This window comes from Herpailurus yagouaroundi, unplaced genomic scaffold (genome assembly GCF_014898765.1).
Source record: "Herpailurus yagouaroundi ecotype Mexico unplaced genomic scaffold, PumYag 203, whole genome shotgun sequence".
NCBI classification, from domain to species: Eukaryota; Metazoa; Chordata; class Mammalia; order Carnivora; family Felidae; genus Herpailurus; species Herpailurus yagouaroundi.
Genome location: NW_024412434.1, coordinates 17,049,083 through 17,061,952, shown reverse-complemented (window position 1 = coordinate 17,061,952; position 12,870 = coordinate 17,049,083). Strand labels below are relative to the sequence as shown.

The window sequence follows — 12,870 nt, the reverse complement described above, 5'->3', positions numbered from 1 at the left end:
ACCTCTAGAGTTGCCACGCCCACACCGAGCCCCACTTGCGTGTTTGCTGGAATGCCCTCTTTTTTTCCCTGTCACTACGTTCCTAGCAATGGCCAACCCAACGACTTGGGCACTTAGATCCCTTCCTACCCCAACACAGCTGGAGAATCCTTTCCTTTCTCCTTATCGCTACTTCTCATTCTAATGGAAACTCCATCAGCATCTAAAAAGGTACTTTCTCCCTCTGAAGAAAGTTAGAACGTCTGTTCCCCTCTAGCTGCTCCATTTTTCTCCTTTTCTTTTCTTTACAGCAAAGCTCCTTGAGCCCACAGTACACACTTGTTCTCCTCTCATACTGAAGTGTACTCCAGTTACGCATCCATCGCTCAACCCAAACTAGTCCTGTCAGATCGTCCGTGACTTTCACCATCGTTAAATCCAGGGGTGAATCCTCAGCCCTCCTCGTAACTGACATGTTGGACTGCCTCATCGTCATTTAAATACTTTGTTTGCTTGCTCCCTACAAGCACACTTTCCTGGTTTTTCTTTTATCTCACTTTGTCTCCTTTCTCTCCTTGGCTGGTTCCTTCTCATCAGCTAGACATCTGGGAGAACCCAGGGTTAAGTCCTTTGGTGTTCTCCCTTCTAGTTACACTCATGCCGTGAATGATTTCATTTTAAGACTTTGAATAGCACTCCTTCGCCGGTCTGTCCGCCGAATTCCAGACCCATATACCCAGCTGCCTGTTAGGATCACCACTAAGATGTCCAATGGATTTCTCAAACTGAACCTCCCAACTCCCCTAAAGCCTGCTCTTCTCATAGTCTTCCACACCTCAGGTATAGCTGCTTCATCTCTTAGTTCTAACACCCATTAGCCACAAATCATTGAATCATTCTTTTTTTTTTAATGGTTATTTATTTTGGGGGGGGGGCAGAGAGCGGGTGTAGAGAGAATCGCAAGTGGCCTCCAGGCTGTCAGCACAGAGCCCAACACGGGGGTCGATCCCCCGAACAGTGAGCTCATGACCCGAGCCTACATTAAGAGTCAGACACTCGGGGCGCCTGGGTGGCTCAGTCGGTTAAGTATCCGACTTCAGGTCATGAACTCACGGTTTGTGAGTTTAGGCTCCGCGTCGGGCTCTGTGCTGACAGCTCAGAGCCTGGAGCCCGCTTCGGATTCTGTGTCTTTCTCTGTCTCTGTTCCTCCCCCACTTGTCCTCTCTCTCAAAATTAAATAAAGATTAAAAAAATTAAAAAAAAAAAAAAAGAGTCGGACACTCAACCACCTGAGCCACCCACGTGCCCTGAATCATTCTTGACTATTCTTTTTCTCTTACATTCCACATCCAAATGCTGTTGTATCTTTAAAATATATCAAGAATCTACCGACTTCTCACACATCCTCTGCTATCCTTTTGGTCTAAGACCCCATCATCTCTTCCCTGGATTATTATCATAAGTTGCCTCCTAACTGGTATCATTGCTTCTATCATTGCTTCCTTAATGTCTCTTCTCAATTCAGCAGCCTGAACAACCCTGTTAAACTGTGAGCCAGATCCCATCACTGGGTTCAGACCCATCCCATGACTTCTCTTTTTACACAGAGTAAAAATCAAAGTCCTTATAGTGGCCTTTAAGACCCTCTCTGGTCTGACCATGCACACCCCCACACCCTGCCTTACTTCCGACCTCATCTCTTACACTCTCCCACTTGCTCATTCTGTTCCTGCTGTACGGACTTCCTTGTTCCGGGAGTGTGCCAGACAGCCAGATACATGCCCACCTCAGAGCCTTTGCACTTGCAGTTAGTTCCCTGTGCCAGATACTCTTCTTGGTATATGTGCACACACATACACACACCCATCCCCTCTTCCTTCCTTTTTTCCATGAATCTTTTATGTATTTATGAATTTTGTTTGTTGTCATTCTCCCATAGTTGGAATATAAACTCCATGAGGGCAGGTTTTTTGGTTTTTTGTTGTTTTTTGTTGTTGTTGTTGTTTTTAAATCTCTTATATGAACTGTTGTGTTCTCAGTGCCTGGAACTGCGCCCATTGTGAACAATACTTGTGGGTGACTGTTGAATGAATGTCTCCTATATGTGTCCTGCTAGAGATACGCAGAGATGTCGAAGCCATTCACTGTCTTTGTGGACCTTAGGTGTCGAACATCAGTTGAAATTTCGACCAGTGACATATAAAGTGAATGAAAGGGCAGCTCAGCATGTGTGTGTCTGGGGTAAAGAGAGGAGGGAGGAACACTGACAGGGATGTCCTCTCTAGGAAAGGTTTTAAAGTGGTAGCTAAGATTTCACCAACTCGAATTAGAAAGGCATTAGAAAGGATGTCCAGGCATCAAGGTGTGGTACAGCATCATGGGGAAGGCAAGCTAGCTAGAGGTCTTTGAGTCAAGTCCCTCGACAAGGAGTGACTGGTAACAAAGCCAGGGCCATATCTAGTGGGTCGTGTTAATGGGCTTGGACTGAATCCTTTTCCTCTTTTCCCCTTCCCCCTCAGCTTGCTTCAGCAAGTTTTATTGAGCATACTCTATGTGCCAGGCATTGCGAGGAGCAAAATCAGACAAGGGCTTTGGCTTTAAGGAGCTTGCTTCAAGTTCACTGAAAGGAAGCCTTGAGTCAGATAATCAGTGGGCACCGTGGTCAAGGTTAAGCCGCTTCCTGAAGCATCAAAGAGATGATAGGAGTCTAAAATGGAGACTTCGAAATTTAAACAAAGAGTTGATTGTAGGGGATGTGGGAACATACTGGGCTGGTTTAAATCTCTGCATTTTTAACAAGACAAATTTGGTGCCTCTCCTCGATACTCCTTTCCTTCTTGTATCCTAACAACACAGGTACAATAGATGGTATCTGTGGGTTTCCGTGTTCTTTTATATTTCTTAATATACTGCTTTTTCCTTGACCACACCTGCTTCTATAGCCATTTCTAATTTATATTGGCTTTCAGCAAGGGAGGCCAGGACAAGAAAAGGACAGAAAGAGGCAGAAAAGGAAAGCAGACACTGATTTGAGGTATAAAAAAGACTTGGTAATCAGGATACACCTAATCAAACGCTCCTAATTTGGTTTTTTTTCCCCATAACTTTATGAAGTATTTTTCACTTTGTACCAGGAAAACATAGTCTTTGGCTTGGTCCAAGGCGACATGTCGGGCACTGGCCAAGTGAAAAAGGCATAGTCCTGACCAGGCTTAGTTACTTTTCGGTTCTTCGTTGTTGCCTCTGTCATTTATCCTAGTTTGGGATGGTCTTCGTGAGAATGCACACCCAGAAAATTCTCTTAGACAAAGCACTATGCTTTCTGTCGCTGAGTTAGCCCACTGTCCTTTCCAAAACCCCAAAGATGGAGAAATGAGATGGTATTTCCTTGCTGTCTAAACCTAGTAAGTTCTGAATTTGGAACACAGATGCCAGCCATAGGGTATATCTTGGACCCATGTTCTAAAGTATTATCCATTCAGTCTGATTTCATTTAAGAGATAAATGAACCAAATATGTGAATACTATATTGATTTGCTGCTTCTGGCCAGGAGTAATTTCCACATGGTTTTATTAATGGGCCTGCCTTGGCTTATCTGACCCATAAAGCTCACGTTTAACACTCTAGGCTTGGGATCACCTAGTAAAGATCCTCAAAGGAATTAACAGGGTCCATAAGATACACTTACAAAAATCCATGCAAAAATTGAATTTTTTAACACATGGCAAGACATCCAGAGTCCCTGAATCATTAAATGTCTTTTGGTTTTGGCACGAATAGGGGAAGGAAGAAGTAAGAATTAACTGCTCCTTAATTATCTATGAAATAAACTAAATTTATTTTTACAAATTGGAAGCCCAAGGGGAAGAAAATATAAGAGGAAGTGTTGGTGAGGAAGAGACTGTTGACAGGAATTCTTTTCTGTTCTTAAACCTAGTTAGGTTCATTTGTTGAAGCCCTGGAGAGTTGTCAGAATCGTGATCCTTGCTGTTAAATAGCGTTAAAGTGTGTCAGGTCAAAGAAGAGATGATAAATCATTATCTTCTCTCTGTTGTGTGCAGTGGAGTAGCCCATTTAAAATCAGATCCATCCTAACCAACTGTGTCCTGTAAACAAAGCAATCTTCGGATTCACCTTGTAGGACATTGACAGGTAAATTAACAAGGAAATTGAGGACAAGAAGGAGAGCTACCATCAGTGATAAATTTGGTTTTCCTTCCTAGTGACTTTGCAAATGTTAGCCGTCAGCACTGAAGTGTCTGGAATGCGAGCTGAATTGTAGGGATACGTATGCTGTTGAACCTTCTGTGAGGGAATTTTACTGGAAATCAATAATCCTGGGAAACATTACATCGCTGTATTCTGTCGTGTGGATAATTTGCTTAGATGTGAAGACAGCTTCTTCTAAACTGGTGGTTATCTAGCCTGGATGCATATTAGAATCCTCTGCAGCACTTTAAAAATAAATCAGAGCAAACAACAAAGGCTTTGTGCCGCCTGTGACTGAAGCCCAGTCTCTAAGGAAGGACCTAACATCACTTTCAAAGCCTCCATGGCAGTTTTGATATTCCGAGAGGGTTTAGAGCCACGACTCTAAGTTGAATCGTCCCCCAAATTTTGCCCTTGTAATTTTCAAGGTCCCTCTTTTGACGGAACCCCAAGTGGTGACAATCCCCAAGGCACACTTAAGGAGTTGAAAAAGGATAGTGACCCCACTTCACACAGCTGACAGAGCTGCCCGCCGAAGCAGGTCGTTGGGTCCTCAGCTGAGCATACCATGTGTGGAAAGGTCTGAGCATGTGAGGGAAGGAGGATGTGTTATTATAGAAAATCCCGTCCTGCTGCTGAATCAGTTTCCCCACAGGCTGTGTGGTGCTCTATGGTCTCGTCTGTCTGGTCACCACTGTGTGCCCAGGGTGGTGCCCATCACAAGGCAGCTTGCCTCCCAGGGAGTGCCCAGACCCAGACTGTGGTCGCCAGCAGTACCTGGGTCCCATCCAGCTGTACTGCTGCAATGCCCCCCACTTCAGATGCTCACTCTTCCCTCCGCCTAGAACACCCTGCTCACAGTGTCCGTGTGGCTCATTCCCTCACTTCCTTCATGCCCCTGACCAAAGGTCAACTTTCCTGAAAGGTCTTCCCTGAACACAAATGTACCCTCCCCTGCACCCCATCTGTGTCTTCATGACCCTCCATTATTTTTGTAATGGCTTTCTTACCACCTGGCATCACACGTGTCTGCTTCCTTCCTCTCTCCCTACATCCCACAAGAATTTGAGTTCCAGAAGAGCACCCTCATGGCTGGCGCATAGTAGGCACTCAATAAATCGGTGTTGGATGAGTGACCCCCTCCGTGGTCAGGCAGATGCTCAATTGTCACCTCCTTTGCAGCTGGAGCTTCCCAGATTGTGTCACCCTAGCTACTAGACCCACCCCCAAATAAACAAAAACATGTTAAATGATTACTAAGCATTGGGTGTTTCACCTGTAGCCTGATTTCACTTGTGAATGCATTTTGAAATAATAATGAAACGATGTTTAGATTGATGTTTTAGTGTCTCTTTTCTGGTTATTGCTTTTCTTACATGTTAAATAAAATTCTCCTCAGTGGACAAAAAGCCCAAAAATCCAATACTTATTTTTTAAAAAAACAGCAGTCCCACTCAGCAGTAAGAAGAAATGGAAACGTACAACAATGTAGCTGAATCTCAAATCCATTATGAGAAGTGGAAGGCGCTCCATTCAGAAGGCTACAGTGATACTCTGTAAAAGGCGAAGCCAGAGGGATGAAAGGCAGTTCTTTGGGTGCCAGGGTTAGGGAAGGGGGGCGAAGACTGACAATAAAGGGGGCAGCACAAGGGAATTGGGGGGGGGTGTTGGTAATGGAACTATTTCTTATCATGACTGTGGTTGCAGATAGAGGATTCTATGAATTGGTCCAAATTGATGGAATCAGTCACCAGAAAGATGAATTTTGTGACATATAAACGCGCATTTCTTTACAACAGCCCGCAGTCCCTTCCCCCATTTTACCAAATGCCCTGTGCTTCAGTTGGCAACCACTCTAAACTACTTTAGGTGGCCCTTTTGCTTCGTTACTCCTTACCTCTAGATAACGTGCTCGATTTGCTACTTGAGTTTTCGGTGTTAGGCTTTATCTATTGACTTCCTACCTTGCAACATATTTACCTCTCCTGCATCTTACAGCTGTTTCTCCCATACCTGCACACATCTCCTCTTTCAGTCTCCCAACGGTTAAATCTTAATTTCAGCTGGTTCCATTTTTACTATGTATTATGACCTTGTGGGTAATATTCAAAGGAGCCATACAGCACGCTAAAGTTCTTTCTTTGGTGTTTTCTCATGGGAACCATGAGATAAGTAATTTTACTTTTCATGCTTGCTTAACTTTCTCTGTATTTGGCCCTAACTGAGCCCTTAATTCCCCAGTTGTCTGAACCACTCCGCACCCCCCCCCCCCCCACCCCTGCAGCGTATTGAAATGCATCCTGTAGTCACTCAACTTCCTGAACCTCTGGGGGCCTTCTGTCATTCTGCGACGTCTTTCACCTTTATTCTTGGGGTTTCCTTCACCCCCCCTTTTGGGTTGGAGCCCCTCTTCCTTAGATCCTTTGATCGCTTTCAGGGTTTCCCTGTCATCTCAGTCCACAACATCCTCTAGTAGTTTCCCTAGAAAAGTACAGAGCTTTTGGAGGCCCTGAATATCTAATAGTGTCTTTAAGCAACTCTTCCATTTGAGAGTTAAAATGGCTATAGAATTCTGATTGGAATAATTTCCCCTTAAAATTCTGACAACTTTTTGCTCCATTATCTTCTGGCTTCCATTGTTGCTGTTAAGAATTACAGGACACGTGGGGCACCTGGGTAGCTCAGTTGGTTAAGCATCTGACTTCGGCTCAGGTCATGATCTTACAGTTCATGAGTTTGAGCCCCATGTCAGGCTCTGTGCTGACAGCTCACAGCCTGGAGCTTGCTTCAGATTCTGTGTCTGCCTCTCTGTTTCAAAAATAAACATTAAAAAAATTAAAAAGAATTACAGGACACTTAGTGTGGGACCTGTCTTTTTCCTTTGTCCCTCATGTCATGAAATTTGTGAAGACTGAGTCCCGGTGTAGAACTTTGAACCTTTGTGCCCATCCTTTTCAATTTGGATAATCAGACTCTTATGGAATTAGTATTTTTTTTTTCTTTTTTGGTTTCCTCTTCTCTGCTTTCTTGATTCTCTCTTTTTCTGGGACTCTTATTATTTGGAAGTTGAATCTGCTGGGTAATTCTCTAACTTTCATACCTTCTATTTTCTCTCTTTGCCTTTTACTCTTACTTTGTTTTATCCTTTGGATTTTCTTATGTTCCAGCTATTGTTTTCAATTTTTATTTCTGCTTTTTAATTTCCAACGACTCATTCTGAGTTTCTAAACAGAAATTTGTTAGTTTCCTGGATATAATAATCTCCTGGCTTTCAACTTTGAATACAGCTGGCCCTTGAACAACACGACTTTGAACTTGTGTGGTTCCACTTACATGAGGATTTTTTTTAATGTTTCTTTATTTTGAAAGAGAGAGAGAGAGCAGGAGGGGCAGAGAGAAGGAAAGAGAATCCTAAGCAACCTTCACACTGCCAGCACAGAGCCTGATGTGAGGCTTGAAACCATGAAACTGCAAGATCATAACCTGAGCCGAAACCGAGAGCCAGATGCTCAACTGATTGAGCCACCCAGGTGCCTCTGCCTCACTTTTTGAGAAAGAGAGATCAAGGGAGCACGTGTACGTGAGCAGGAGACGCGCAGAGGAAGAGAGAGAATCCCAAGCAGGCTCCACGCTGCCAGCGGAGAGCCTGATGTGGGGCTCAATCTCAAGAAGTGTGAGATCAGAACATGAGCTGAAATCAAGAGTCACTCAACTGACTGAGCCACCCAGGCGCCCCTATGAGATTTTTTTTTCAATAAATATATTGGAAAATTGGGGGGAGGAATTGTGACCATTTGAAAAATCCTGCCAGTGAACCAATTAGAAATACTGGAAAATTAAGAAAAAGTTAGTTATTATAAGAATACAGAATATATAACATACAAAATATGTGTTTATAGCTTATTTACATTATCAGTAAGGCTTCCAGTCAACAGTAGGCTATTAGTTAAGTTTGGGGGCAGTCAAACGCTCTATGTGGATTTTTGACTGCACAGGGTGTTGGTGCTTCAAACCCCCATGTTCAAGAATCAACTATATTATTCATACTGGTGCTTTTTCTGTTTGTTTTGGTCTCTCTCATGTTAGAGCTTTTCCTGAGACTCTCAGGGAGTGCTGTGGGGCTCCTAAGAATGGGGGTATCACATGATCACTTGGAAATTCTATGCTCACAGGTGGGGCTTGTCAGCTTCATGCTTCCCTATAGGACAGGCTCACTGGACCATCTAATTGGAAACCTCCAATGTCCTTATCTTGGGGTCTCCTCCCTTTGGCAGTCAGTTTTCCCATGGAAAGATCTTCCATTCTGACCCCTGGAGGATGTAAGCCTGGCTGTCAGATCTGTAAGACAGGGAAGAGGGCTGGTGGCCCAACATTTAGAATCCTTTCTTTTCCATCTAGTGTCCCTGTCCTGTCTCTGCCTAGGGTCTCCTGGTCAGAGGCCCTGTATTTTACTGCCTGTAGGGAATCAACCAGTGGTGTTAAATCACACGGGGAAGGGAGTATCACCTGGCGACTCGAGGGGAGGTGGGGGGCTAGAACTCTGAAACAGACTTTTCACCAAACCTCGTGTTTTTAGTTTTGCCTTCAAACTATCATGAGGTATCATGAGGCTTCTATTTTACTCAACTATTCCCGTTACTGACTTAGATATTTACTTCTCTGGGTCTGTCATCTTACTGTTTCCAGCTTCCAAATTGTGGTGCTCTCATTTCTACCAGACCTAAAATGAGCCCCCTAATTCCTTACTGTCACAACACCCTATCTGTCCTCTCTCTGACAGCCATCTTGATCTTTTAATTATTTTGTTAATTTTCTTATTTATTGTCCATCTCTTCCACTAGACTCAAGTCTGGTAGAGCGCTTCATCCTTGGTAAGCCCACAACAAATGCCGAGTAAGGAGGTGCAGGATAAGCAAAAATGAATGATTAGTCATTAACAATTCATTAAAAATTATTTTTACGTGAAAATAATGTTCACCGTATATCTCAAATCTAGATGTGTTTTGGGAATGTACTTTATCCTCTTTTATTCAACTAGTAACCTCAGGGTCTTCTGTTACTTTTCGCCCACAGGATATCCATCACAAGGGTCACGGCTGACATCTCGCTCGCCAAGCGCTCAGTGTTAAACAATCCCAGCAAGCATGCAATAATAGAAAGATCTAACACAAGGTCAAGCTTAGGTAAGTCTGGGCAGTGCTGATGAGCTTAGGCTATTGAAACATTTCTCTCCTGACGTTGCCAATGAGAAGCTCTAACTAGATGGTAATTCTATGTGTCATAGAGCAGAGAAGAAATGGACCCGTGTTGCCAACCCGTGTTGCCAGTGGCAGGTGTTACAGTCTTAGTGATTTCATGATACGGAAAGATTTGTTAGGATAGTTGCGAGTTAAATGTTCCATGGCTGTCAGCGTTGTTGTGTTTTTTTTCCTTTCCCCCACTAATGTGAGCTTTGCTGTCTAGAGACTCTAAAACTTCCTGGCTTTGCATTGGTGTTACTGTGGGCAAGTTCGTTGATGTCTTTAATGCCTAGTTTCCTCATCAAAACAACAAAGAGAGAGAGAATTAACTACCTTGTAGAATTATTGTAAGGATTAAACATAGTATGTTCTCCATCAGTGATGGCTATTGTCCAAAGACCCTCGGTAAGTGAATTATATACAGTGAATTATATCAATGATTATAAGTGAATTATATCAATGATTATGTCATATTCAGGATAGTGTGTGTCAGGGGGGATGGGTAGGTATTGAGATAAAAGATAAAATTAGTTACTGGCCATTTTTAACTGATACTATGTGCAAAAACAGTGTAGAGATTTTAGTGAACATGTCTACAGGGTTGTGTTTGGATACTGTTTATAAACGTGATTTGCTCAAATGAGATAGTCTGGCAGTTATTTCTTCTCTGTGGCATGTGCTTGGAGTTTTAGGTTAATCATGGTCACACATTTCACTAACTGGGTTGTTAAGTTCTGTTATTATAAAGTAATTTTTCTGAGAGTTTGAGATTTTTTTTTTTCAATTAAAAAAAATTTTTTTTTTTAGTTTATTTTTGAGACAGAGCATGAGCAGGGGAGGGGCAGAGAGAGAGGGCGACACAAAATCCAAAGCAGGCTCCAGGCTCTGAGCCGTCAGCACAGAGCCCAATGCGGGGCCCAAACTCACAAACCACAAGATCATGACCTGAGCAGAAGTCGGATGCTCAACCGACTGAGCCACCGAGGCGCCCCTGAGAGTTTGAGATCTTTGTATAAATTATTATATAAATCATAGAGAAACTATTAAAAATAATAAACTATCTGTTAGTAATATGTAGAATACCTTAGAAAACTCAGTTTGGTTCCTCACCTAAAAAACCCTCACTGACTACACTTGGGTAATAGAGCACTGGTTCTGGGATCAACCCCCAGGGTGAGCTCTGAGCTGACAGTGCGGAACATGCTCATAATTCTCTCCCATCCCTTCCCCCCTGCCATCACTCTCAACACTTTTAATGAAACTTTTAGGAAAAAAAAAAAAAAAGGGAAAGAGGTAGAGAGGATGATAGGGACTTAGAGTGAAAATGAAGAGAAGCTTCTGGACAACATTGTTCTTTACCTTAGCTGTGAGCATATGGTTTAAAAGAGGGAGGTGGGAGATGACACCAGAGAAGCAGAGGAGAGATATTAAGGGATTTGGAGCTTACCCTTAAGGCATTATGGAACCATGTATCGTAGGTTTTAGGCATTTATTCATCCATTTAACAAATACTTGAGTACCAACCATGTGCTAGGCATTATTGTAAGTGCTGGGGACACAGATGTAAAGGACACCAACTCCTCACTCTCATAGAGTTTTTATTTCATAAGGAACACATGGACAAAAGTGAGCAGATATAAAAGTCCGTGGTTCAGGAGTCTGGAAAGAAAAGGCGGGCCAAGGGGTAGAGAAAAACTGAGAAGAGAGATTTTTTACATGGGGATGTTGGGGGAGCCTCTCTGAGGAAGCAACGTTTTAGCAGAATGACTTACGTTGTGAATTCTCTGGCCTTACAGTAAGCTACCCGTGAAAAGACTGTCTCGGGCAGAGGGTGCTGAAGGTGCAAAGGCCCTGTGGTGGGAGTATGTGTGATGTGTTTAAGGGCTAGCAAGGAAGCCAGATGTGGAATGAGCAGAGGCTAGGGGTTGGGAGGATGAGGTCAGAGAGACTGTGCCTGATCATGTAGGACGTTGTAGGCCTTTTATTGTGGATGCGGTAGAAAGGTGTAGGAAAGCAGACGTGACACCATAGGACTTGTGTTTTAGAAGGATAACTGACAGCATTGTGGAGAAGAGAATGGAAAAGGGCAAGAGGTAAGTCAGGGGAAACTCAGACTGTTGAGGTTGTTTCAGGGAAAAATAATGTCCTCTGTGCAAAAACTAATAAAACGGGTGCCTTTAGAAGCATCTCCTCTCAGTCCAATTCTTGCTCTGTCAGGTCATTTAGTAGTCGTGGTCATTCATCATTCAACTTAGAGATTAAGAGGACTGACATCAGACAGGGGTGAAGGGAATGAGTAGAATGAAAGGAGTCAGAGAGAAGAGAGCCGGGATCTGGCAATCTGTTGAACCTGGAACATGAAGAAGCCGACTCCAGCACGAGCTGTAAGGTTCCGCTTTCAGGAACTGGGTCATCAATGGTGTTATTCTGGGGAGAAGGAATTCAGGAGGAGGAGCTTGGCTGGAGTAGTAGGCTGGGTAGGGGGATAAGGAAAATGATGACTGCGTTTGTGCACATGTTGAATTTGCAGTGTTACGAAGCACGCAGATGTCCAGCAGGCAATCGACTGTATAAACAGATCTGGAACTCAGTAGAGGACGGGGCTTAAGGTGCAGTCAATTCTTAGGAAGTCTCCGTGGACAATGAATTAGCAAATACGGAGTCTTTGCTCCCAGGGAAACGCAGGGGTAGGTTTCTCTGGCGATTTTAAGTTTTTCTTATGGTAGCACTAGGAGATAGGTACTTATAGCAGGAGAATGGCCCAGTGATGCCCGTACATGTTGAATTACAAGTTGTGGGCGTTATGTGGACTCTGTTGTAGAGGAAACAGGTTTCATGTTACAACGTGGTACAAAACTGATACTTTAACATTCCAGATATGTAAGTTTATGTATATGCTATACCTTAAGATTCTTCTATATTTAGTAGAGCTTAAATTCGAGATCTCCCTCACCTCAAAGATCAATTTCAGCAATCACTTCTTTTACAGAAGGATGAAAGATCCGGTACAGTGAAGATATAATTTGATAGGTAAAAATTTGCTTTATGCGTAAACTTTTAGAAAAGCTCCGTTACAGAAAACAAAGTATAGTATGTTGCCTTTGGAGTTCATTATGCTGATGTACCACTGTATGACATGAAGGGAAAGAAAACTTGGAAAAATGTGAAGCTTTAAGTACATCTTTTGTACTTTGTTTTAGGGTGGTACATGACTTCTTTGGATGGACAGACGGCTTTATTTGTAGCCGTAGGATTCATACAAGTTCTAACTTTGTTTTTCCAGTTGTAATGTTGGTCAAGCATCACAATCTAAGATATCTACATTAGATACATTTCACACTTAGAGAATGCAGAAGAACATAACACTCTTAAAAATATTACTTGAATTAAGATAGTTAAGCCACAAGGTTATAAAGCTGTAGCAAGGTTATAATTGGAATA

The 12,870-nt window shown here is 42.9% G+C and overlaps 2 protein-coding genes across 11 annotated transcripts in view; one reads left to right on the top strand and one right to left on the bottom strand.

Annotated features, from left to right (window-relative positions):
- Nucleotides 1-12,870, top strand: part of CACNB2 (calcium voltage-gated channel auxiliary subunit beta 2) — a 381,041-nt gene that overhangs the window by 358,978 nt on the left and 9,193 nt on the right. For all 9 annotated transcript variants that reach the window (XM_040451274.1, XM_040451276.1, XM_040451273.1 and 6 more), the window contains one exon: nucleotides 9,263-9,372. In XM_040451274.1, coding sequence (XP_040307208.1) covers nucleotides 9,263-9,372 — 110 coding nt within the window. The remainder of the gene's footprint in view (nucleotides 1-9,262; nucleotides 9,373-12,870) is intronic.
- Nucleotides 11,011-12,870, bottom strand: part of NSUN6 (NOP2/Sun RNA methyltransferase 6) — a 73,934-nt gene continuing 72,074 nt past the window's right edge. For both annotated transcript variants that reach the window (XM_040451283.1, XM_040451284.1), the window contains one exon: nucleotides 11,011-12,241. The gene's annotated coding sequence lies outside the window, so the exon portion shown is untranslated. The remainder of the gene's footprint in view (nucleotides 12,242-12,870) is intronic.